This window comes from Onychostoma macrolepis, chromosome 16, assembly GCF_012432095.1.
Source record: "Onychostoma macrolepis isolate SWU-2019 chromosome 16, ASM1243209v1, whole genome shotgun sequence".
In the NCBI taxonomy this organism is placed as follows: Eukaryota; Metazoa; Chordata; class Actinopteri; order Cypriniformes; family Cyprinidae; genus Onychostoma; species Onychostoma macrolepis.
The window spans coordinates 4,624,521-4,647,787 of NC_081170.1; the positions used below are offsets into that span (position 1 = coordinate 4,624,521).

Genomic DNA, 23,267 nt, shown 5'->3' on the forward strand with positions numbered 1-23,267 from the left:
AACTGGCAAGCGTGCAATTCTCCCGAGTTCAGGGGGGATCATTAGATGGAGTGTTGAGGCTGTGTTGTGCTGCTTTGATGGGGCTGTGTAGTCTGCGCCGCTGCTGCTGCTGGAACGCATGCCGCATGCCCTCATTAAGTATTCTGTTACTGTCACCCAGCTGATGGAGGAGGAGAACAGGGGGTGTGGAGCGCCACTTTGAATCTGTGGTAAAAAGCCAGCCCCCTGAGTTCCCTCGCCCCCTCCGGCCGGTGCTGACGGCTCGTCTGACGGATGGTGTTCAGGGGAAGTCAGCAGCGGATCTGAGCTGATTGTGGCATCGCAGTTGCTCTCTGATGGTTGTTATAAGATTCTTTTGCATAAAGCGGACTACAGCTTTTAGAATGTGTCAATGTAAAAACTAGCTCTGCCTCAAATGACTTTCCTTTCAGCTGATTTCATCAAGGCTATGGTTAATGTCAACTAATAGCTGTTTTGCCTTTGTTTTAGGCTTCATTAGAGAGAAGAAAACCCACTTTTTCCTAGTTCCATTTAATATTAACAGATTTTTAACTTTTTGTCTGACATAACTGTTAGCAAGATTAATATATTTACATTTTTATTAATATCTTAAGTAGGCTTAAATCATTAATGATATTGCAGTGGAAATTCTGTATTTAAACAAGTTAGAGATATTCAGAAATGTGCTAGTTAGTTAATTTTTCATTTGTAATTTATATTTTTATTTTATTTAAATAAACCTTTAGTGGAAATTGTATGTTAAAATAATCTCATAATACATTAGAGATCTTTAGGAACTTTTGCATAACCATTAGCTGTAATGGAACAGTTCATTTTAAAGGCAGTATTTTTATTAATTTTTTTTTTATTAATATTTTTATTTAACGTAATCCTTTAATTAGAGATATTTGGGAATGTTAGCATAACTTAGTGGCAATTATTTAGTGTTTGGTATTTTTTGTTTTGTCATTATTTTTTTTATTTTTTGTCTTTTTGTAAAAAAAGTTAATTAGTCACATTAATTAATCATCGCAGGAGGGTGCACCATTCAGTTTAGTTTCATGCTGAAGAGCCTCTGAGGGGTTATTCACATCATATTCTCTCTTGTAAAATGTAAATGAGTGTAAATGTCAACATCATTCGTGTCTGTAGTCTGTCACGCAGAACATGAGCGCCTTGTTGCATCAATATAGAATTTAGACTTTTATCCTCAAATATGAATTTTTTTTTCTAATATAATTGTTTATTTTTAACTCATGCCTAGTAATATGAAGCTGTTTTTGTACTGCTGCCAAACTTAATTTAATGGAAAATAAAGAAAAAATCTTTTGATTTGTGGCCAAGTTGCATAAAAGAAAATTAGATGATGCATATAATTAGATATAAATTATAATTTACTTTACTATATACCAGGGATCCTCAAATCTGGCCCACGAGATCCAATTTCCTGCAGAGTTTAGCTGTAACCCTAATCAAACACACCTGAACATGCTAATCAGTGTCTTCAGGATCATTCGGAAATCACAGACAGGCGAGTTTGATCAGGGTTGGAGCTAAACTCTGCAGTGGATTGGCCCTCCAGGGTAAGATTTGAGGAACCCTGCTATATACTATACTAACATTGTCTAAAATTCAGTTATATATAAACTGAATTTATTCGGTGTGGTTTTGGTACAGCAGGGGGAAAAAACAAAACAAAATTGCTTTTTTTTTTTTATTTATAAATTACTCGATTTAAAGAGAGGGCCATTTATTATTCAAAAAACAGTTTTATGTTTAGTTTTATATATAATTTTTATTAGGAATAAAAATCTATTTTTTTAAAAAAAGGAATAAAAATCCCTTTTACATTACTATATGTTTACAGTTTACAACAGAGCCCAAACTTAATTACCATTTATTTTTAAATTTAATAACCAACACTCAACTTAAAAAAATAAATAAATAAAATAAAATATGCAAAAATGTAAATTGCACAATGCAGTTCGAATTAACTTCTAAATTATAATTTCTATTTGTTGTTGAAATGTATTCATTTATACATAACAGATTTTTTAAAGCATATTAAATAATTAAGACATCACTAACCGGTAAAGTAAAATATAATAAGTATATAGTCTAATATATCACAAATTTTCTTTTTGGACTTCATTTTTCTAGCGAGCTAATGAGCTGTGGGCACTGATGACCTGACTGAGGTAAATGAAATGCTACATGACATTTTGTTTACAAGCTGTTTTATTGACGTCTTTCCACGGTTGAAATACTGATTGAGCGATTACATGAGGCATGTAATGTTCATTCATATTTATTTTGCATTATAACTAGTAGTAAAGAGGAAGAGATGGTCACGCTCCGCATTGCCATTTATACAGCGATCTGTCACGCCACATCAAAGAGTGTCAAAACAGCATTGTTTGAATTTCCTGACAAAAATGTACATAATTTGAAAGCTGTCAAAAGTACCAATTTATAAAACTGTAAGTTTCCTACGAAGTTCCACTCGTGCAGTGGTTAAAACAATGCTGTGTTTGTTCGGTAGCCTTACACATGAGTACCGAACCAAAAGACCCATACCGAAATTTTCAATACAAAAAGTTTGTTTTTTCGTTTAGAAATAGAACTGAATCTGTTCTTAACCGTAAATTGAATAACAAAAAAACAATGCCACATTGACAACAAAGGTTGGTGTTGAGTTGCAAGAAACAAACACCACTGAAACAATTAACATCAGCGAGGAGTGGAGCGTTCTAAAACAGCATGTTTAGTCGTTTAATCAGCCGTTAATTGCTTGGAATCAAATGAGCGATGATTCAAACCCTAAGATTGGAACAACGGGAAATTGGATGCTGCTGTTTCCTGTTCTTTTATCCGTTACAACTGCTCAGGCAATTAGTGGTGTTCGTATTCCCCCACATCTCGCTGTCGTATTGAGCGTTTCACTGTGCTTCTGTTTGCGCAGCGCCGTCGTCTTTGCTGATGGCTTTGTGTTGTTTTGCCGCGCGGCGCCGACTGTATTGCCCAACCAAGCACAGCTCAATTCATTTGAGGAAGCAGGTGTGTGACTTCCCTCCTGAATGATTTAGGGGAACGGGCTTTTTCACAATTCTTCCAGCACGACGCCTCGACTCGAAAAGATCAGATTGGCAGGACTCTGCTCAGAGTATTGACTTCACCGCTTTTTTTTTTTTTTTTCGCTGACCTTAAAGCCTGTTACAAACCCTCAAAGAGGCAACAATAAGGTTTGGAAAACAACATATAGAGCCTCTAGCTCATGTGAAAATGAGGTGCCATGGACACCCACCATATGTCTGACCACCATCTGTATGGAGTTTTTAAAGCCAGACAAAGGTTGTAACTTTGTTTACAGGGAGTTCATCCATAATTAATTGAACACGCCACTGTGAAATGCTTCATATATCCTTTACAGCTGGGATGTGGCGAGCTCTGTCAGGTCATTTGGGCTTGACATGTTACTCGCACCCAGAGAATTGTGTGTAATATTGCCTCTAGCACACTGTTTTATGAATGTTGTGGTAAATGATGGCAGATTTGTTCCATGTGGCTCCAGGCTACAGGAGGGGAGCGATGGGAATCGTAAGGTGTTTAATGATTCCGATTCTACTTAATGATTTCAGTGCCTTTGCGATTCCTTTAATGACTTTTAATGCAAAAAATAATTGATCTAAACTATATTACTCCTTGTTACGCCGCCCTCTGGAATGCTCTTTTCTGATTGGTCAGTTGCAGTGTTTTGCGGTAATATTTTTGTGTAATGGCCGCTAAGCTGCTCTGCATGGGGAGTGTAGTTTGAGATTGTTGACTAAATTATCTTTATTATTTAATATATAACACTTTACCATTCAAACACTTGGGGTCAAGATTTGAATGTTTTTAAGAAGTCTGCATTTATTTATTTTTTTGTTTTGTGTTTGAATGAGTATTAATATGTAGTTTACTCCTGTGATGCAAAGCTGAATTTTCAGCATTGTTACTCCAGTTTTCAGTAGAGGTCGATCAATAGTGGATTTTCCCGATACCGATAGCTAGGTTGGACCACACTGGCAGATACCGATTAATCAACCGGTAGTTTTCAAAATGGATACTGAAAAAAAGCTAGTGCTTTACTATTTAAAAAAAAAAAAAAAAAAAAAAGCAGCAACAATACTGAAACATACTTTGTAAATGAATAAAAATATTAATATTATTTACTATATTGATCATTAAAGTTATTTCATAATTTGCTAATGTTAAAAGAAACTTTAAAATGTAAAAATATAACCTATTAGTAGCTAATAGTGAATGTTGAAATGAAAACACTCTAACAAGGAACAATACTTCTACAGTTTTCATTAATGCTACGAATGGACTTTTATTGTTAAATGTTACCATTTAATTTCAACAGTCATGCTTAAAGATGGCCATTTTTAAATATCTACACCAGGCCATAGCATTAAAATTACATGCATATGGATATTGTATGTGTACTCACACACTTTATTTGCTTCTATTTTTGTAACACTTGATAATTATCTAATCAAAAAAAAAAAAAGTTAGTCGCAGCGCCATGCCTAGGAGAACTCAGAGGTATCACGCACACACACACCAGACGCTTATGCGTTCAAATCAAGTGGCGGTCTAAAACAATTTATTTAAATCACCAAAGCGGACATAAGTTTGCTTCAAGAATGAACAATGTGGCATAAATGAGTTTGAAGTTCGGTGTTTAAAAAAAACAGAGCAAGTGGAAAGAGAACGCGCGATCTATTACAGCTCTCTACATGAAGCATACCAACTTTATTAGAGCCCCAGAAAGACAAACGTTTTGCTGAAAAATGCACAATACATAATTTATAGCCTAGGGTGAAGTCATTATATACATTCACAACGATTTGGGACAGATATAATGTAATTTAATAGAAAACTATGTGAATGGCGCTCTGTTCCGCGGCAGGATTTTCTGTCAGCTGTATTTAAATGCGCGTCTGGAGTTTCCCGCTCTGTGCAGCGCGCAGTGTCACGTGTCAAAATAACACGTGCTGTCAGTGATTTCCGCCTCTAGAGGCCGCTCTCGTACTGTATAATGCCAGCGGACCCTTCTCAGCCACTCCAGCAACGGTTGCAAACCCGAAAACTATCGGCATGGATTTCTGCTGATAACCGATAGTAGCGGCAATCAACTATCGGTGCCGATGAATCGGTCGACCTCTAGTTTTCAGTGTCACATGATCCTTCAGAAATCATTCTAATATGCTGATTTGCTGCTCAAGAAACTATCAATGTTGAAAACAGTCATGATGCTTCATATTTTTGTAAAAACTGGATTTTGTTCAAAGGAACAGCATTTTTTAAAAATAGAAATCTTTTATGACCTCATAAATGCCTTTACTGACACTTTTGAACAATTTAGTGCATTCTTGATGAATAATTTTTTATGTCTTTTTGCTCTAATTAGAATAATAAGCAATATTTGATGCTTAACAGATCAAATAACATTCTAATATTTGAAAGAATTAATAAAATTCATAACATTTGAATATTTTAATTAATTGTCTAGGCCTCTTATATTAAACATTCTATAGCTATAGTATTTGTTGTTTTTGTCATCTATACTAAGGTAAAGTCTATGCTCCTGAATATTAATTGCATTACATGACATTTATGCAGCATGCATAACTTGCTGACTGACTGAATGGTGAATGATGTTAAGCATGTGCTAATCTGCTTTAGAATGAACCAATCCTACTGTTGTAAAGGTTTTGGCTTATAAATATTTAATGAGCTACTTGACTGGACACTTCCTCAAGCTTACGAAGCAATGTCTGCATGAGCCAGTTAATATTTGCACACTAAATCTCTCTAAAATTTCATGTTAAATGAGACATACAGGTTAGTGTTTGCATTAGAAAAATGAACAGAACCGAAGCGTTTTTAAAAGAGTCTGCAAAACGTCATATTCACTTTCAAATGCGAGTGCTTGATTACAGTCAGTTGATGTTTTAGCATGTCTTCTGTCCACTTTGGTGAAACAATATAAGCGTTCGAGAACCATTAATGGAACCTAATGTCATAAAATCATGTCCCAGTATGTGTGTGTATGTATGTATGTATATATATATATATATATATATTTTAAAAATAGTATAGTGGTGATTTGAGGTTGGAATTGGATTAGCCCACTCTTATCTGCTGAAGTAACAGTAAATAAGACTTTCGCCTCGTCTGCGCAGCTTCCATACACTCTAAATGCATCTCCTGCATCGATACTCCGTATGAAATTACAGATGTACTGATGCACTTTAGTTCCCCATCAGATATTGGCGATATGAAATGCTGTGTCCCTTCTGAGAAAAATGAATGTATCCCGTCAGGCCTTGGGCAGAGTGAACTGGCTCTCTCAATGGGGTTGAAGAAGAGTTCTTGCTTCTGTAGGACTTAGCAGAAGAAAAAACCCCAGTGGATTGGTATTCAGAGAGGCTGTGCAGACGGCGTAATTAGACAGTGAGTGTATTTGTTCTTCCATTAACCCCAGGTCTTTCTCCATCTTTTTCTGCTCTGAGTGGTCGCAAAGTACCATGTTAAGATGGAGGAGCAATCTTCCATTTAGCTCTCCAACTTGCATTTTAAAGCGACGTGCCCCGCTCTTCACATTCTTGGCTGTTTTGAGCACAGACAGATTTATATTTTCCCTCTCTGCCAATCTTGAAATCGAAGCTTGCACATATTAATATTCTCCTGAGAGCCATCTAAAGCACATGGGCAAACATAAGCCTGGAATTAACATCTGTCTTAGGTCATCCAGTAACCAGTGGTCAGCTGAGATGGATTAGTGTTTACTGCATCTTAATTATGCATAAAAATGTGCAGAACGTCTGAATATTATTGTTCTCAGATGTATTTTTAATGTAGAAACATGCCTGATTGGGTTCAGGAAGTTCAGAGCATTTGAAAGGAATAGAAATTTGCTGAAAATTTGCTCACCCTCAGGCCATCCCAGATGTAGAGGAGTTTGTTTCTTCATGGGAACAGATTTGGGGAAATTGCTCAACAATGCAACCTCTGCAGTGAATGGGTGCCGTCAGAATGAGAATGCAAACAGCTGATAAAGACATCACAATAATTCACAAGTAATCCACACCACTTCAGTCCATCAATTAATGTCTTGCGAAATGAAAAGCTACATGTTTGTGGTAAACAAATCCATTAAGACATTTTTAACTTAAAACCATTGCTTCTGACTAATACTCTGTCCATAATTAGTTTTCTCTAAAAACGTTGTCTCATCTGAATCAGGAGAGAAGTATGCACAGATCAATCACCATTTACAAGCAAAAACAGTTCTAAACCAATATGTTGGTGGATTTGGTGTGAGAGGACAACACTGGAGGAAGCGTGATTATGGATTAAGTGATGATTTAGAGTTAAAATGCTTTAATGATGGATTTGTTTCTTACAAACACACAGCTTTTCACGTCACAATTGTTTTTATCAGCTGTTTGGACTCTCATTCTGACGGCACCCATTCACTGCAGAAGATCCAATTTAAATTTGATCTTTTAATGTTTGAGTCAGAATTCTCTACTTTTGCAGCACTTACATAGACCAAACTTTATAGCTTTAATTTATCTATATTCTGAAAGTTTTTACAGAAGTTTGTTCATGTATAATTTGCCTGATTTGCCATGACGTTTTATTCCTAAAACATGGTGAAAATGTATGTGTGTGTTCTGGATGCTGACAGTGTTTTTTGATTTATGGAGTGACAAAAAAAGATCCAAAATCTCCTCTGTAACTCCAATGTCAACAAGAATTTTGAACCTGGCTTTATCCCATGTTCAGATTGCTGCAAATGTATGCAAATGAATGCATATTTAATAAGATGATGCCTCTTGCATGCTTAAACATTTTAGAAAACTTGATGCAAAACAATTCTCAGTTAAACTTTTTGCCCTATTCACCTGTGGTGTCCTGCATAAAGATCTTGAAAATGTTTTTTTTGACATGCCTAGTTAAATGCTAACCAGTTCACACAAGTGTGTGTGCGCGCATGCAATTGCGTACCTGGTTACACCTCGCAAATCTTTGTGCAATAAACTCATATAATCATTATTTCTGCCCGCTGTCGCTCCTGCAAAGGCGACACAAAGACACTTTAAATGCCTTTAGGGGGAGAAATTGCATCATATATTATTCAATTTGCTTCAGCAGGCCCAAATTTGGTTTTGCAAGAAATGTTTCCTCGCAGGTTCCTGATCAGGATGTGTGTTTGTGCGTCTGCAGGTGGTGTTGAAGATCATTAAGCACTACCAGGAGGAGGGCCAGGGTAGTGAGGTGGTTCAGGGTGTTCTGCTTGGCCTGGTGGTTGAAGACCGTCTGGAGATCACGAACTGCTTCCCCTTCCCCCAGCACACTGAAGATGATGTCGACTTCGATGAAGGTGAGGTGCACGGCAATCTCCAGAGCTCCTTTCTCTGGACGGTTAATCATTGATGATTGCACTCGGCGCTCTGGGAAGCGGCGAGAGAGGGATTATTTGGATTTCAGGGCGAGAGAACTGTGAAAAGGGGAATTGCTTTTTGCTTGTATTTTTTTTATCGTGTAATCACGATCCGTTTTGATTAATAGTATTTGCATTAAAATACCTGCTTTGTGTGGGGCGACTATATTTTATGTCACACATCCGAAACAAGCTGCGAGCGGTGTTCCTGAATTAATTAATTGCTGTTTTATACATCATTAAATCAAGACAGTGACTAAACGGTCAAATCTGATCCTCTTAGCAGCATGAAAAACGAAACTCTTCATATTTGGAAGAAATTACACAAAGCAAGCAGCGCAGCAATGCTAGAATGCTCCCATTGTAATCACTAAAGCTGTCACTGCAAATTTACAGTTTTAACGCAGCTGTTGTATTCCCACCAACACTCCCATTGCAATAAATGAAGCTGTCTAAACCGTTTTTCTTTTTTTAAACTGGGAGCTCCAAAGGTTATATGGGGTTCTGTGGTGTAATATGTTTTAATTATGATAAATATATTTAAAAAATAAATAACAATTAATAATAATTGTAGTAGTAGGTGGAGTAGCGGTATTTTATTAAAATAGTTATTTATTATTGTAAAACATTTATTTTGATATTTAATAAATTTTACAATAAGTTATACAATTATAGCAAATATATTTAGTATTATGTTTAGAAAGGTTTCTTTTAAATGTTTAAATTTTTTAGTTTTTTTAATAAAAATTTTTATTTTGCTTTTTCAAGAGTGTTCAGCAATCATGAGAATAATCACAATTATTGTCAACAGTCCTAGATTTTAACAGTATCTGCACATTAATATTGTTATTTTATTAAATTAGTTTCGGGAATCATGAGATTAATCACTGTTATTCTGTTGACAGTTTTATAGTTTAACAATAAATGCAAAGAGAAGAGATGTTCTGTCAGCTTTAATACTCGATAAATCTTTTCCAGTGGTTATTTTAGTAATTTGCTTTGGCTGTGTAAGAACGTAAAACTCAATAATTTAATTTTATAGTAATTTTGGATGTTTAAGAAGGGGGTCCTATTTTAGACGTCCTTGGTATGTAAACCCCTGATCAACACAATTTACGTTGTAATGTTTTGTTGCATTGCGTGTTGGTTTGTTACATTACATGCTACTTTTGTATTTGGCACAACATATGACGAATTCAAAATAATTTTATATAATTGTATCATTTGTGCATGTATGTGTGGATCAGACTGCTTGGTTGTCATTTTTGCATACTGGCTAATTTAAACAGTTTATTAATTCACTCAATAGTCCTGATTATTTTAATTGATTGTGCATCTCTACCCTTACATTGATTTTCATGTCATACACGAAGGGAGGGTTGTACTGCAGTTATTTCCAGCTCGCCTTGCGCTTCTTGCCGTTTTCACACTCCAGCTGTAGCATTGCATCGTGTTCTCCATGGCAGGAAGTGTTTATTAGTTTTCTGCACTGGCCTGGTCCAGCGGTGGTTGTAATTATCTCCTGGACCTTTATCGGCCTGGCGTCAGGCGTTGTGAAGAGGTCAGCCCCCATCCTTGGCACTTTGACTGAGTGAATGACCTCGCCGTTAGAGGCTGCTTGTTAGCGGCGTTGAACCGTTTGGCTGGGCTGAGCGCTAACAAGCTGCAAGTCCAGATGCAGCAGGACCAGAGACCAAAACCGGTGATGGTGTCCAAGGACGGCTGCTCAGAGACTCTGCTTTATCTCTGCAGCCAGCGTAAGAAATATCGCTCCCTAATGCTGCCGTGGCTTGAATCAATACAGCAATGCCTGTTATGTGGATACAGAGATACACTTGCCGTGATAAGAGCAGGCCTGAACTCAGGTACTGTACATCTGCTCATATATTTACCACAGGGATGTGCTCTGTTATTTCAAAGCAGCCAATAGATCAAGAGACTGGTCTCTTGCTGTACACTCTCAACAGTACATGAAAGTAGATTAGTTATTCTAGTTTTTGCCACCAGTGAAATTTCTCTGTTCTCCATACTAATTTTGATGTTGCAATAAATTATGCTAGTGAACCCACTCATTTATGAACAAATGAAAACTGCCACAACTATAGAGGGATTTAACAGAATAAATGAATTAAATGAACATTGAAATGATTAAATATGTAAGGGAATGTTGCAATGAAATGTAAGCATAAATGCATGTCATGTCCCATTTATTCATTCATACTTTCCCTTTTGCTTTTATTTATTGATTTAATTCATGATATATTGATTTGCTTTTCATTTTAAGGGGTATTTCAGGTGTTTTTTGCATCCATCAGGTGTTTTCACACCTTATTTATGCTTGCTTTTCATTGTACTTCAATGTAGTGTTGTCACGGTACCAAAATTTCAGTATTCGGTACCGATACCAGTGAAAATCCACGGTTTTCGGTACTAATTTCGGTACCACATGCTAATTAAAAAACACACTATTTTTAATAATAAAGTCATACAAAAATAAAATGTACAATGTACAAAAATCAATGCCATTATTTATACTTATTTAAATTGTTTCAAGTTTTTCCGCAAGTAATAAAAGTATGAAAAACAGTAAAGTTTCACCCAAATTTAATTTGTCTTTTAATTAATGAAATTTAAACATTTAATTTTTTTGGTAAATAAAGGGGATTTACTATTCAAATTAAAATATGGAAGAAATAGTGTGATTATTTCTTTACAAATAAATATAATTTTTTTTCAACAGTAGTAATAGTATCACATACATTCTACTAAATAATAGTAATATATTTCTGGCACAATGTCTTTAAGATAAACATTTATTTTGACGGGTGGCTGTGAATACCTTTAAATTTCTGTGTGTAGCTATGTGATATGACGCTGGTTTTACTCAAATGAAACGGTAAAATGCTCGTGAAGTGACTCTCAGAGCAGTTCTGGAGATGTTGTTTATGTATTTATGTCCTCATTGAGACGGCAGATGCTGAAATCACTGCGAGCGTCACGCGCGCTTCAGTGTATGTAAAAAAAGACGCGCGTCTCTGCCATTCATTCATTCACACAGAGACTCACAGAACATGCGGGATTCATATCAGAATCGACTTTTGCGGCTTAATATTTACAGATACTAGTCCGTGTCACGATTTGATTTAAGTGTAATGACCTACTTTTGATTAATTCATCCAAACTTTGACAAATTCCATGGCATTCCGTGTCAAACTGTAAATTCCGTCCGCGTTTTCTGCATCGTGGAAATCATTGGGCCGTACACATCAAGAACCGGGTTGACCGAGTACTCGGTACCACCGGTACTTAAAAAAAACCTGGTATCGTGACGTTTTCATTTTTTTTTTAGTACCGACTTGGTACCGAAGTACCGGGTCCTTTGACAACACTACTTCAATGTTATTTCAGTGTTCCATTTTCCATAACTTTAATTCATTTTTATTTAGTTTAGTCTGTTAAATCCTTCCATATTCAAATGTTTCTCAATGAGATAAACAGTACATGTTTTTATTCATTCATACAAACAGTCAACAACAAAAAAAAGGCCCAAGAACAAACTACAAGCACATCATTGTTTATTCTTATACTTTGCCCTTTAAAAGATCGGAAAAAGTGCTTTAGCTTTCAGAATGGGATTTTGACTATATCAACATAAATTTTGCATTTTGTGGCATAAATGCATTAAAGTAACTTGTAATTATCATTAGTTTTGATTACTTAATGGCAATATATACACAGTCAGACATGCTCTTCTTGCAGCTGTGATGCCTAATTACCAGATTAAACTCAATCCAAGTTTTTTTGTGATGATTGCTGGTTTAGCGCACCTTTACAGCATTACTGATTGATTGCCAGATTTAAGATTGGTACATAAGACCAATTAAAACCCACTTTAAAGAATGTTTATAAATAGCACTAGTATTTTGTTCTAAATTCATATTTTGTATTAATGAAATGTTGTCATTCATCAATGCAAAGTCGTCGCAAAATATTGCTTATATTGTTCAAAACCACACTTTGCTTATGGCGCTTCTGAACTTTACTTAAACTAAGATAACATTGCAATGGTTGTTAGAAGTAGGGATGTGAACTACGAGTAATTTCACTGACGTTTAAATGGAAATTTTGTAACTGACTAGTCTAAAAGTAAGAAACCCTCAGAAGACAGTCAAAAACATTGTGTGCAAATTATTTTCCATCAAACGGTTAAAAATAAAAACAGCAGACAGGCTGGATGAAAATGCAAATACACTCTGACAGCAGGTGGCACTTTTGAACAAGCAGAAATACAACTTTTACTCCTGTAAACAAAGCAGCGCCATGCATATACACACTATTTTACCAGGCACTACACGTAAATAACATGAAAAATGTCAACGAAACCTTTCTGAAGAAAGTCAGTTCCCTTTTATTCATAATGTTTAAACCGTTAAATGCGTTCCAACGCCTTACTCGTCTTCCTAGTAGACATTTCTCTGATCCTGCAGCGAGTAAACGAAGAAAACGTTGTCATGCAAAGTCTGAGGTAAAATGAAAAGTAGTTTCCGCTCCAGATATTCGCTTTTCAAAATAACGTATTTTCAAAAGTAACATTTAAAATGACTACATTTCGACTAGCTGACTAGCAGCTGCAGTTCTGTTTAGTCGATTAGTCTCGCACATCCGTAGTCAGAAGAGGCTTGAGTCTCTGGTTTCTTCTATAGATGGTTTGTTGATCTATATTGATAGGTCCAAAGGGACCCTCATTCTTACGATCTGACACGTGGTTTTGTAGTTTAAGTTATCGGTCAAGTGCTGACTGCATGCAAGGATTTGAAACCAGCTGTATGTCATTCAGTTGAGTCTTGTGCTGCTTTGAAAAGATATTGTAGAAAAACTAGTGTCATTGCATTTTATTGTTGTTGTCTTTAATTTTATATAGGCTAGACTTGATCCCAAAGTACAGGTACTTTTGACATCCCTACATGAAAGAAAAATGCTGCCTGTGTGGTTATGTAGTTTGGCTCGACGTGAGCTGCCTGGTAAGTCCTGTCTCATAGACCACACTTGTGGCTCATCAGTCATTCCATCCTATCAAGCACACGGTGTGTTTTTCCTGTCTGTCCGTGCATGATGAGTAATGGGATGTGGATAAGTGAAGCTTAAATTGCAGCAGATTGCCCGTCTATAGGACGCCGAAGGAAAGTTTCTTACGTCTGCTCCTGATATTCTGTTGGGTATTCCCTAAAGTTTTTAACAGGTGACATTATTGGGTTTCTCTTTTATTTTGGTCCTTTTAAAAAAAATCTAAGATAAGGTGGCGTTCAGGACCAGAGGAAGGGCTAAGGGTTTTTTGGGAATGTTAAGCCACTTTCCATGCTTTTTTTGTGGGAACTATTAGATAAGAGAAACTATTATATAGCCTTAGTGTAGCATGAAATGTAATTTTATATTTGAAATATTTTTAAATGTAAATTTGAAACATTCATATTCTGCGTTTCACTTCTCTAGCAAATCTGTAGCTTTCTAGTATGTCTGGCATTGAATCTTATGATTATTGTTGGCTCTGACAGATTTCTTGTGATGTTCTTCATTTGTAAGGAACTTTGGATAAATTAATAAAAATGTAAATGAGGAAATGAGCATTTTCTGCAGGTTTACACATCATAGTGCTGACACTATTTGTCAAGCTCAACCATTCACTCAGATTACCCAAGTTATTGTAAGTGAAAGTTATCAAACAAGTTTTTTTTTTTTTTTCTTTAATTTGTGAAATAAAAGTTTAAGTACAATCAAACATTTTGACCCAAACTATGTAACCCCTACTGATTGGCCATATCATTCAGGATGAATTTGAATTAATTTTGACATTTACGTAATTGCTAGACAATTACAAAAATGTGTTTTTAACCTCCTGTTGTCTTTGGGTCAGTTTGACCCACACTCGACATTCAAACTGCTTGAAATACTGATAAAACTACTTATTTCTTCTTGAAATGTTGTGAATGGTTCTTATTTAGGGCCATTAATGTGCATGCAAAGTTTCAACATGTTTTTTGAATGGTGAAATTGGATGGGGTGAAATTGACCCCCATTTGGATTCCATGCAATTTGAAAGAATCAACAAGGGTCCGGTAAAAAGCAGTTTATGTGAAACTGAAGACTCGTCTTCTGAATCATCCAAGGAGCATTTACTGTTTCTTTATCCAAGTTTCATAGTTGAAAATTTGTCAAAGGTTGATTTTGGTGGTTGGTTGGTTTTTTTTTTTTTTTTTTGAATGTCAGTTACTAGACTGTTGCAGAACTGAAAAGAAGTGTGAAATCCATTTTACCCAAGAGTTTGAGAACCAGCCCTAACAAAAAGGCAGAGAAAGTGCAAATAGCATCTTTATATTTGTAGTTATTTGCACCTGAGTATGCAGATACAAGTAGGGATGTAATAATTCACTCAACTGACTATTCGATTTGATTCGCTATTTTGATTTTATGATTCGATTTTCTCATGATTTATTTATTTTTTTAACAAAATGAGATTGAAGACATTATACAGTAAATGAAAAGGTGTCCTTTTTAGGCTATTGCTGCACGTTTCTTTGTGAAATTGAAATGTAACAAAACTAAATTGGAACTTTAAAACAAACCCAAAATCAAAGGAAAGAGCGCTTATGAACAGCAATGATATAGTGTTTCCTGGGTTACCGGCCGCTGTAAACAAAGCAGAGCTGCTCTTATGAACGCTACTTTAATATGCATCGTTCAGAGGCAAGATGAAATGAAAATTCCATCTAAACTTTTCTAAAGACAGTCAGTTCCCCTCAGAGATGCAGTCATATAAACTCCTACTCCAATTGTAGCATGATTTGTTTGGCATCTCAACCGATTTGAATCGTTTTTCAACCGGCTCGCAGTTCATCGTTACATCATTAACAAGTAGTCATGACGAGTAAAAAGCATAATTTGTTTTAAAGTTTTGTTTGTGCGTCTAATTTTGAACAAAAATTAGTCAAGTTGACCACTAACACAACAGAAATAACACACAAATAGATTTTAGAGTTTCCCGCATTTTATATTTTTAGTCTGACAGTCAACTGTAGATGTTTTCTGTTTTTACATGAATCTTTAGTGTTTTTCATAATGTAGATTTTTGGCAAAATTGCATCAATAAACCAATGTACACAAAATAACAAAATTGTACCCAGTTTTTTTTAACACTCCACTATAGTTAAACTCTCTATTTAGATGTCCCAAATTTTGGATTACTGGCTTTCAAATCTCTGAATGTGTAGGTCTAGGATTTTATGCCCTGTTTTGTACCCTGTTCGTGAGCTTTTGGAGGTGGGCTGGCGTTCGGCTGGCAGTCTGGCAGGCTGACGTGGAAACAGTCAGAGAGCAGATTGATTACAGTGGAGCTCATCCCAGCACCAGCGTGAGCGCTGGGAAGAATAGATGCGGTGCGCTTGATTATTGGTTGAATATCTGCACACATCGCTGAAAGCAGCGACCCTGAACTTGATTCAAGTTTCCGGGGATCTTCTGACATCTGCTGATTCATTGAGCTCGTGCAAAGGGAGGTGAGAGATGACAGAGGGGCGTCACTACATGGGAGCTGGGCGAGACGTGGTCGCTACAGGCTGAAAGCTTCAGGTGTGCGACGGTTATCGATTAAGCGGACCCTACGGGGACAAGCACTGCCAGCCATGTGCACTGCTCCAAGATTAGACCCACAATGTGGCCCTTAGATAAGCTTATCTAGCCCACCGCACCCCTCCGCATTGAATCTAGCAAACTTTCTATTTGGCCTGTGCTGTTCACACGTACGGTAGGTCAGGACAGGTGTTTTCACCCCTTTGTAATGAACTCGAGCATCTACAATCCATTGGCGTGTTTTGTCAGGTCAGCTGAACTCTTATGATGTTAAATTACTCGCCTGAAGTACCTCCCTGTGTGTGTGTGTGTGTGTGTATATATATATATATATATATATATATATATATATATATATATATATATATATATATATATATATATATATATATATATATATATATATATATATATATATATATATATATATATATATATATATATATATATATATAATATAAAAAAAATATTTATTTTGAACTGTTGGACTAAAACCTTAAATTACAGTGAGTAGTTTTATACCAAGTTAATGGTATGTGTAAGAAATAATTGACGAAGGAATGTGTTGAATTATTGATGATTTATGCACACTCAAAGGTGGTAATGCAGCCATGGCATTGAACATTTTTGTGGCATTCATTTTCAATAATTTAGCATTCCTGAGTCAATTATTTTTGACTTTTACTGCAGTTACCATATTTTTAGTGACATTTTCTTAATGCTCTTTCTTGGATCTTGCTTAGAAACAGCTCAACTTATTTCTAGCTTGAAAGTTACTCGTTCTTCTCTTACTAAATGAATACGAAATAAATATTGAAAACTTGAGTTGCTAATTGAAAAGCATAACTTATTTGACAGTACTATTTAATTTGTTCCAATGAGTGTTTTTTAGTATTACTTGTATAGTAATATAGTATTTTTTTTTTTTTCATTTTACGTTGTTTTTTTTTTTTGCTTTGTTTTTAATTTAAATTAAATTTAAAGGGGTAATATGATGCGATTTCAAGTTTTCCTTTCTCTTTGGAGTGTTACAAGCTGTTTGTGCATAGATAAGATCCCTGAAGTTGCAAAGACTAAAGTCTCAAAACCAAAGAGAGATTCTTTATAAAAATTAAGACTTGACCACGTCCTCCTAAAAAGGCTCATTCAAACCCTTTTTTCACCATCTGCGTCACGGTGTGGGGAGATTTGCATAACACCGCCCAAATGTATATGCAAAGAAAGGGGGCATGATTTTTATCCTCGCTGTAGTATTGTTGCTGCCGCCGGCGCCATGTCCTGGAGATGCTGTGTTTCGTTGTGAAAGCAAAACTACTTTGTTTGGAGGACACAACTAGAAATCAGTGGTTACGTTGTATTTACAACACTGTTCCAGAACAGTTCAACCCAAATATTAGAGTGTGTGCAGCGCATTTTAACAGAGGTCTTTTTCCTGAACCTGGGAGTAGCTGCCAGCTGCTCAAAGACTGTTTCTATAAAGTGGGGCAATTCCAACTTTGCAAGGACAGGCTGGCATTTCTGACTCGCAGCCTGTAAGTATGTTTTGAGTTTTGCGCGAGTTTTGAGCTGTGTAGAGTGGTGTTTGTTGTTTGTCATTTCTCTGATCACAAATGCAGACATGATAATGTTTATGTGGCGCGATGCGACGCGTAAAAAAACAGAATAAGTCATTATAATCAGTAATTATGTCCCCACTGGATGCGACGCATGCCTAGTTTATAATGGGTTTTATTGTTTTTGTGTTGTCACGCCGGGACATGGCATCACAATACGGTAAGGGACGTAACATTTCAGTCTCACGCTTGAGGTATTCGGCCAATCACAACGCAATCAGAGCACACCTCGCTTCTCAGAACAGCTTTGTAAAAATCGGAGAAAGGCGGGGCTTAGAGGAGCAACAATAATGTACAGTATGTGGAAAATGTGGTTTTTGAACCTTAAACCGCATAAACACATTAGACCAATTACACAAAATAATGTTCTTTTTAGCAACGTCATATGACTTTCTTTTTTTTGTACTTCAATGTCAGTTGCATTGAATAAGTTCAGGTAATAATTATTTTATTTTAGATCACCTTTATTTAAATTAATGAAAATTTGCTGTTTGGAAATTAAATATACATTTGGTTGTGAATTTAAGTGGCATTCCCAGTTCTTCATACCGTGTCACATTAAGTCAAATCTGACTTTTGTTGTTAAACCCCCACATTTTTTGAATTGAATTTGGCTTTGGGACTTCAACCATGATCTGACAAAACTCCTGCAGTTTCACTGTAAACCCCTAGAGGTTTCATGAACCACCTGCCGGGAAACCTTGAGAACTATCAGACACCTGAACCTCTGGACTCTAATGCGCACCTTAAGGGTAAGTTAATCAGTGAGGAATCACGATCCATTTCCCGTTTGGTTTCTCAGGGGACGTGGCCCGCCATCATGACCCTGGCAGTGTTCCCATCTTCTACTTAAATGGCCTGATTTATTAATGGTCCCTGATGCCACCACTGAATGTGTCCTGTCCAGGGTTTTAGTAGATTGCTCTGCACCTCTCTCAAGGCATAATTAATCACAAGTGCAGGAAGATCAGCCACGGTGACTAGCACGTATCTTCCGGGAATCACGCCACTGTGACTCCAGAGTTGGATGAAGGGAAGCGTTTGAAGGTATGAAGTCACATCCCAGGGTGCCACTGATGTCTATATTTTCTATCACTCTTGGGTCCCTCAACATATGCAGCAAACCTGGCTTGTAGGAATGGGGTTTCTTGTTATTTTTGGGCCTGGAAGAATCATGAAAATTTCTATGAATTTTCTAGTTTTGCTCAGATCTAACTCCACCAGGTAGAAACTGTTTTTATGCAAGGATGGTCTCTCAGTCTTTTCTTAGGAAGTATAAATGTAGTGGCATTTGACTTAAAACACTTAAGAACTAGTCAGTAGTATTTATACAAAAAGAATTGGACTGGAATCCAGATGCAGACCGTCATTTTATGTAACAAAAAACTATCAAATAATGTAAATTGCTCTACTCTCCACACTGACATGTTATGAAAACTGCGATTCATATCGTTGTAAAATTGAGCATTTCAGTGGTTGCTTCAATTGGATCATCGCAGACTGAAAGATTGATTGTCAATAGTGGTTGAAAAAAGTGGTGGCAGGCAGAGTGTATTTCCCAAATTAGCAGTACAGCTGAAGAGCAGCAGAGCTCTTGAAGTTGCACTTTGCCAGCACGTCAACAGAATTAAGCGCCATCTGTCAGATTATGAAAGGCTGTGAACTGACATGTCACAATCGTATCACATTGGATAATTAATCTACAAACTAGATTTGCATTTCCAGAAGGAAATGGCAGCAGAAGAACAGTGTTAATGTTTAGGAAAGTTTGGATTTTAGGCTTTAGTTTTGGCACAAAAAAAAAGCGACGTTCAGCATGCGTCATGTATTATGTAAACTGTGTTTGAGAATTAACACAAAACTTGACCCATCTTTGCAGTGTAAAGGTCAAGTGTTTAAATAGACCAATTGTAATTCAATATTCAGTAGGAATTTATTATTCAAATATTTGTAAAAAAAGTTAAATTTGTATTGTTAAATGTAATTTTGTTTGTATTAATTTATAAGTTCAAGTATTTTTAAGCAATTCCATTTTTCCGGTATGTTAACATTATATTTCATCAGAAATCTATGTAGGATGGTATGATTTTGTGTAGTTTAATGTCATTTTCAAAGAAGCCTGTTTATATCTTCGACCTTGATTAGAAATGGCCATTGCTCATTTAATTTTAAGTTAAATTCAATTAACAAATGTTAAGTAACAATGCATATTAAATGAATGTTGTAATGAGTTTTTTATTAATTCATGATACCTTATACATTAACAAAATAAACCTTATTGTAAATTGTTACAATACATTTCATCCGCTTCGACCGTCATCCAGTTCATTGCAGTTAATTTGGCTAAATCCAGTCAACTGCAAACTCTCTTTGCTTTTCTTTTGTCAAAGCTGCTCAAAGACCCTTCACTGTCCCCCTAATGACATCACGACCACTAAAACCCTTTTAAACAAAACTCCTTTTCTGTTCAGAAAATAATGCTGCTTTACCATGCTACTGAAAATATTGAATTTGGAAGCTTATTGTAAACTTCAACTGAAATGTTCATAGACATTGCCGCAGTTTCTAGGAGTAAAGATGCCAAACACAAAACTAATAATAATATTAGAATGTAAAACAATGACGGTAGCTATTATAATGGCTGTTGGCTAATGCTTGTTATAATCTACGTCTCCGGAGGACCATATTTCATCCAGCAGGCAGCCATAAGGCACTACTGCGTAAAATACTTAGTGTCTTTCGCCTCCCTAGAGGGTTCCTGCTTAATTGACTACTTGAAATATGACGTTCATGTTGAACCACGTGATTCATTGTTGCATTTGTCCTCATCTGGAGTCCAGATAAAATGCAGTCCTTCTGCAGATGTGAAAAGAGGCCCTTGTTTTGCCTGTTGTTGCATCAAACAATGAGGGACGAGCAAATCCCTTTCCGTCCTAGCGTGCCAGTGCGCTTGTCCTTGTTATTCTGATGTTGTGCCAATGTAAGTCGTATTGAATCTTCTTGTAGCGGCACTTTAAATCCTGCAGGTAATTAGAGGCTCGCCAGCCGAGCTTTCTGCAGAACAAGTGTGAAATATGAAATCATGCGCCATTTGCAGATGTGCACCAGGATGGTGTTCAGAGGGAGCGAGCGCATGCGTTTCCTTCTGTTCTTCTTTCTCAGCCAGCGGGAGGAATGGGGATTGCGTGAAATGCAGAGGGAGTGTCATGGTGACACACGCCGCCGCACGTGTTTTCTCGCTGTCTTATTGACAGATGCATGTGTGAGTGGAAGCAAACAACATATCGAGCTCCCACGTCTCGTCCGGCGTCGGCGAGGCAAGCTAGCTAATTTTCTCCTCGCGAGCAGCTGCATAATAGGATCTGAGGCTCGCTTTGTTCCGTGTTCCACCGGGCATCGCAGATTAGCTGCAATTAATCTTAGTTAAGAGAGCCCTGTGTGTGCCTGACACCCTTCTACGCCGGGAGGGATGCAGCGCTGCCACCGCTGCAGAAAAGCAGAGGGGAAAATAAACATCAGGCTGCTTTATACGAGTCAATATCTTGTGCTCTAATGGGACGAGAGCCAACCAAAGCAACCCTTCATTTGACAAATACATCCCATCATTCAAGCTGTTGTGTTTCGCTCCTCCTTTTACTTCTCTTTCTTTGCTCCGCGCACCTCGCCGGTCCCACGATATTCTTCTCACGGCCCATCTTTGGGCACGGGCACCAGCACCGGCTCGCTCTCTTTCTGAGATTTCCCATGCCTTCTAGTTGGCGTCTCATGAAGGAATGTGCTTTTATTATCTTCCCATCAACTATTGAATCAACAATGAGCTTGACATGCAGCATCTGCTGGGGAGCTTGGTTGGGGTGGATGCCATTTTTCTTGGGTCTTTAAGATGTACAAAACTACTTTTTGAAGGCAACTCATTGGTCTTCAGGCTGGTTGCGGGTTCATGACTTGGACTGCAATTATGAATGAACTTGGACTCTTAACTCGAGTGGACTTGTAATCAATTTTGACAGACGCAGAAATGTTTGAGTACGGATGAATCTGTGTAATGTCTAACATGAAAGATAGTCATCAACAACAAATAATTAAGATAAAAGAGATGAGAAAAACTTGTTCCACTCCAGTTGGTTAAGGACTAGGATTCAACAATGTGGACTCAGACCCAACGCTACATTAATGTGTGCAAAATGGCTAGATGGAACAAAACAGAATGGAACCAAATGTCTTAAGGCTCTTATTTTTAATTTAATAAAAAAAAAAAAAAAAAAGCTTTACTAATACTTTGACTTAAAAATGCTGGTGGTGGGTCATTTAAAAACCTTGGGTATGAGGCAGCCAGGGTTGTTGAGCTATTGCACCATGCAAAATTTATTGAAAAATGACTTTTAAATTCAAATTCAGTCCCGGAATTTGTATTGAGTTTGTTTGAATGCTTTTTGTCTTTTGAATGTAATAAGGTGGAATTAAAACAAATTTTAAAAACCTTAACAGAATAACAGAATGGTAACACCAAAACAAGCATTTTCTGTAAAACTGCATTGAAATAATATCTTGTGAAAAGTGACATACAAACAAATTTGAATTGAAAAAGCAATGTTTGTCAAGACAAACGTAATGTTGTCTTTTGAAAAACTTTTTAAAAGGTCTTCGAATTCAGGCTAGATATTGAAGTCGGAAATGTCATCTGTTGAAATGTGTACTTTATGTATTTCATCATATTTAATGAGTTGGCTTGTTCACTGAGGTGGAAAAACTTTACAAAATGCATTACCTGTCAGTTATTTGAGTTGTAGTTCTGTAAATTCTTCTTCCTGTCAATTTCTAACTGAATGTCCTGCTGCCAATTCAATTCATATTCACACTGATGAATTGAGCAGGAGCCAATTCTTCAATTCTGAATTGCGCACAACTCAACCAGCGAACAATTCTAGATGAACAGATTTTTTGTTGTCTAAACGGTTGACACCAAAATCTATCCCTCACAGCCTCATTTTCATTTGCGTTAAATTAAATATGGCGTTTACCCTGACTAATGCCCACAATGCTCTAGAGTGAGGTAATGCTGTTGGCCTGCTGTCTCTGTATTAATTCTCGCTGTGGTTTGAGCTTAATGAACCAGGATCCCGTTTGTCCGTACTGCAGCTTCATCTGGTGTTGGCAGACCTTGCCGGGTGGAAGCAGTGACGCAGTAGATTGCCACGACAGGAGGGATCTTGTTATTTCAAATGGAAGAATGGTGGGTGTCAGGGTCCGGTGTTGACCTTTGTTGGTGAACGTGCACAGCAGTGGTTTCAAATCATCTGGTTTAATCTTTTTTTGGGGATTAAGCTGGCGCTTCGGATTGTCCATTTTGCAGTAGCATCACGCAGGCCGCACAGCCATATCAAATTAGAGAATTGCAGCTTTGGAAGGCTGAGACGCATGCATAATGCAGATCTCTATCCGTTTGATTGTCACCGCTGCGGCCTGAAGGAGCCGTGGCATTGTCTTTCGGTATGGTCGTGGCTTATTCTCAAGGTTCATTGGGAGGAAAATGA

General features: G+C 36.9%; 1 protein-coding gene across 1 annotated transcript in view; it reads left to right on the forward strand.

Annotated features, from left to right (window-relative positions):
• The window catches only part of eif3ha (eukaryotic translation initiation factor 3, subunit H, a), a 58,690-nt gene that overhangs the window by 4,708 nt on the left and 30,715 nt on the right, over positions 1-23,267 (forward strand). The window contains exon 2 of the mRNA XM_058747342.1: positions 8,281-8,437. Within this exon, the coding sequence (XP_058603325.1) occupies positions 8,281-8,437 (157 nt within the window). The remainder of the gene's footprint in view (positions 1-8,280; positions 8,438-23,267) is intronic.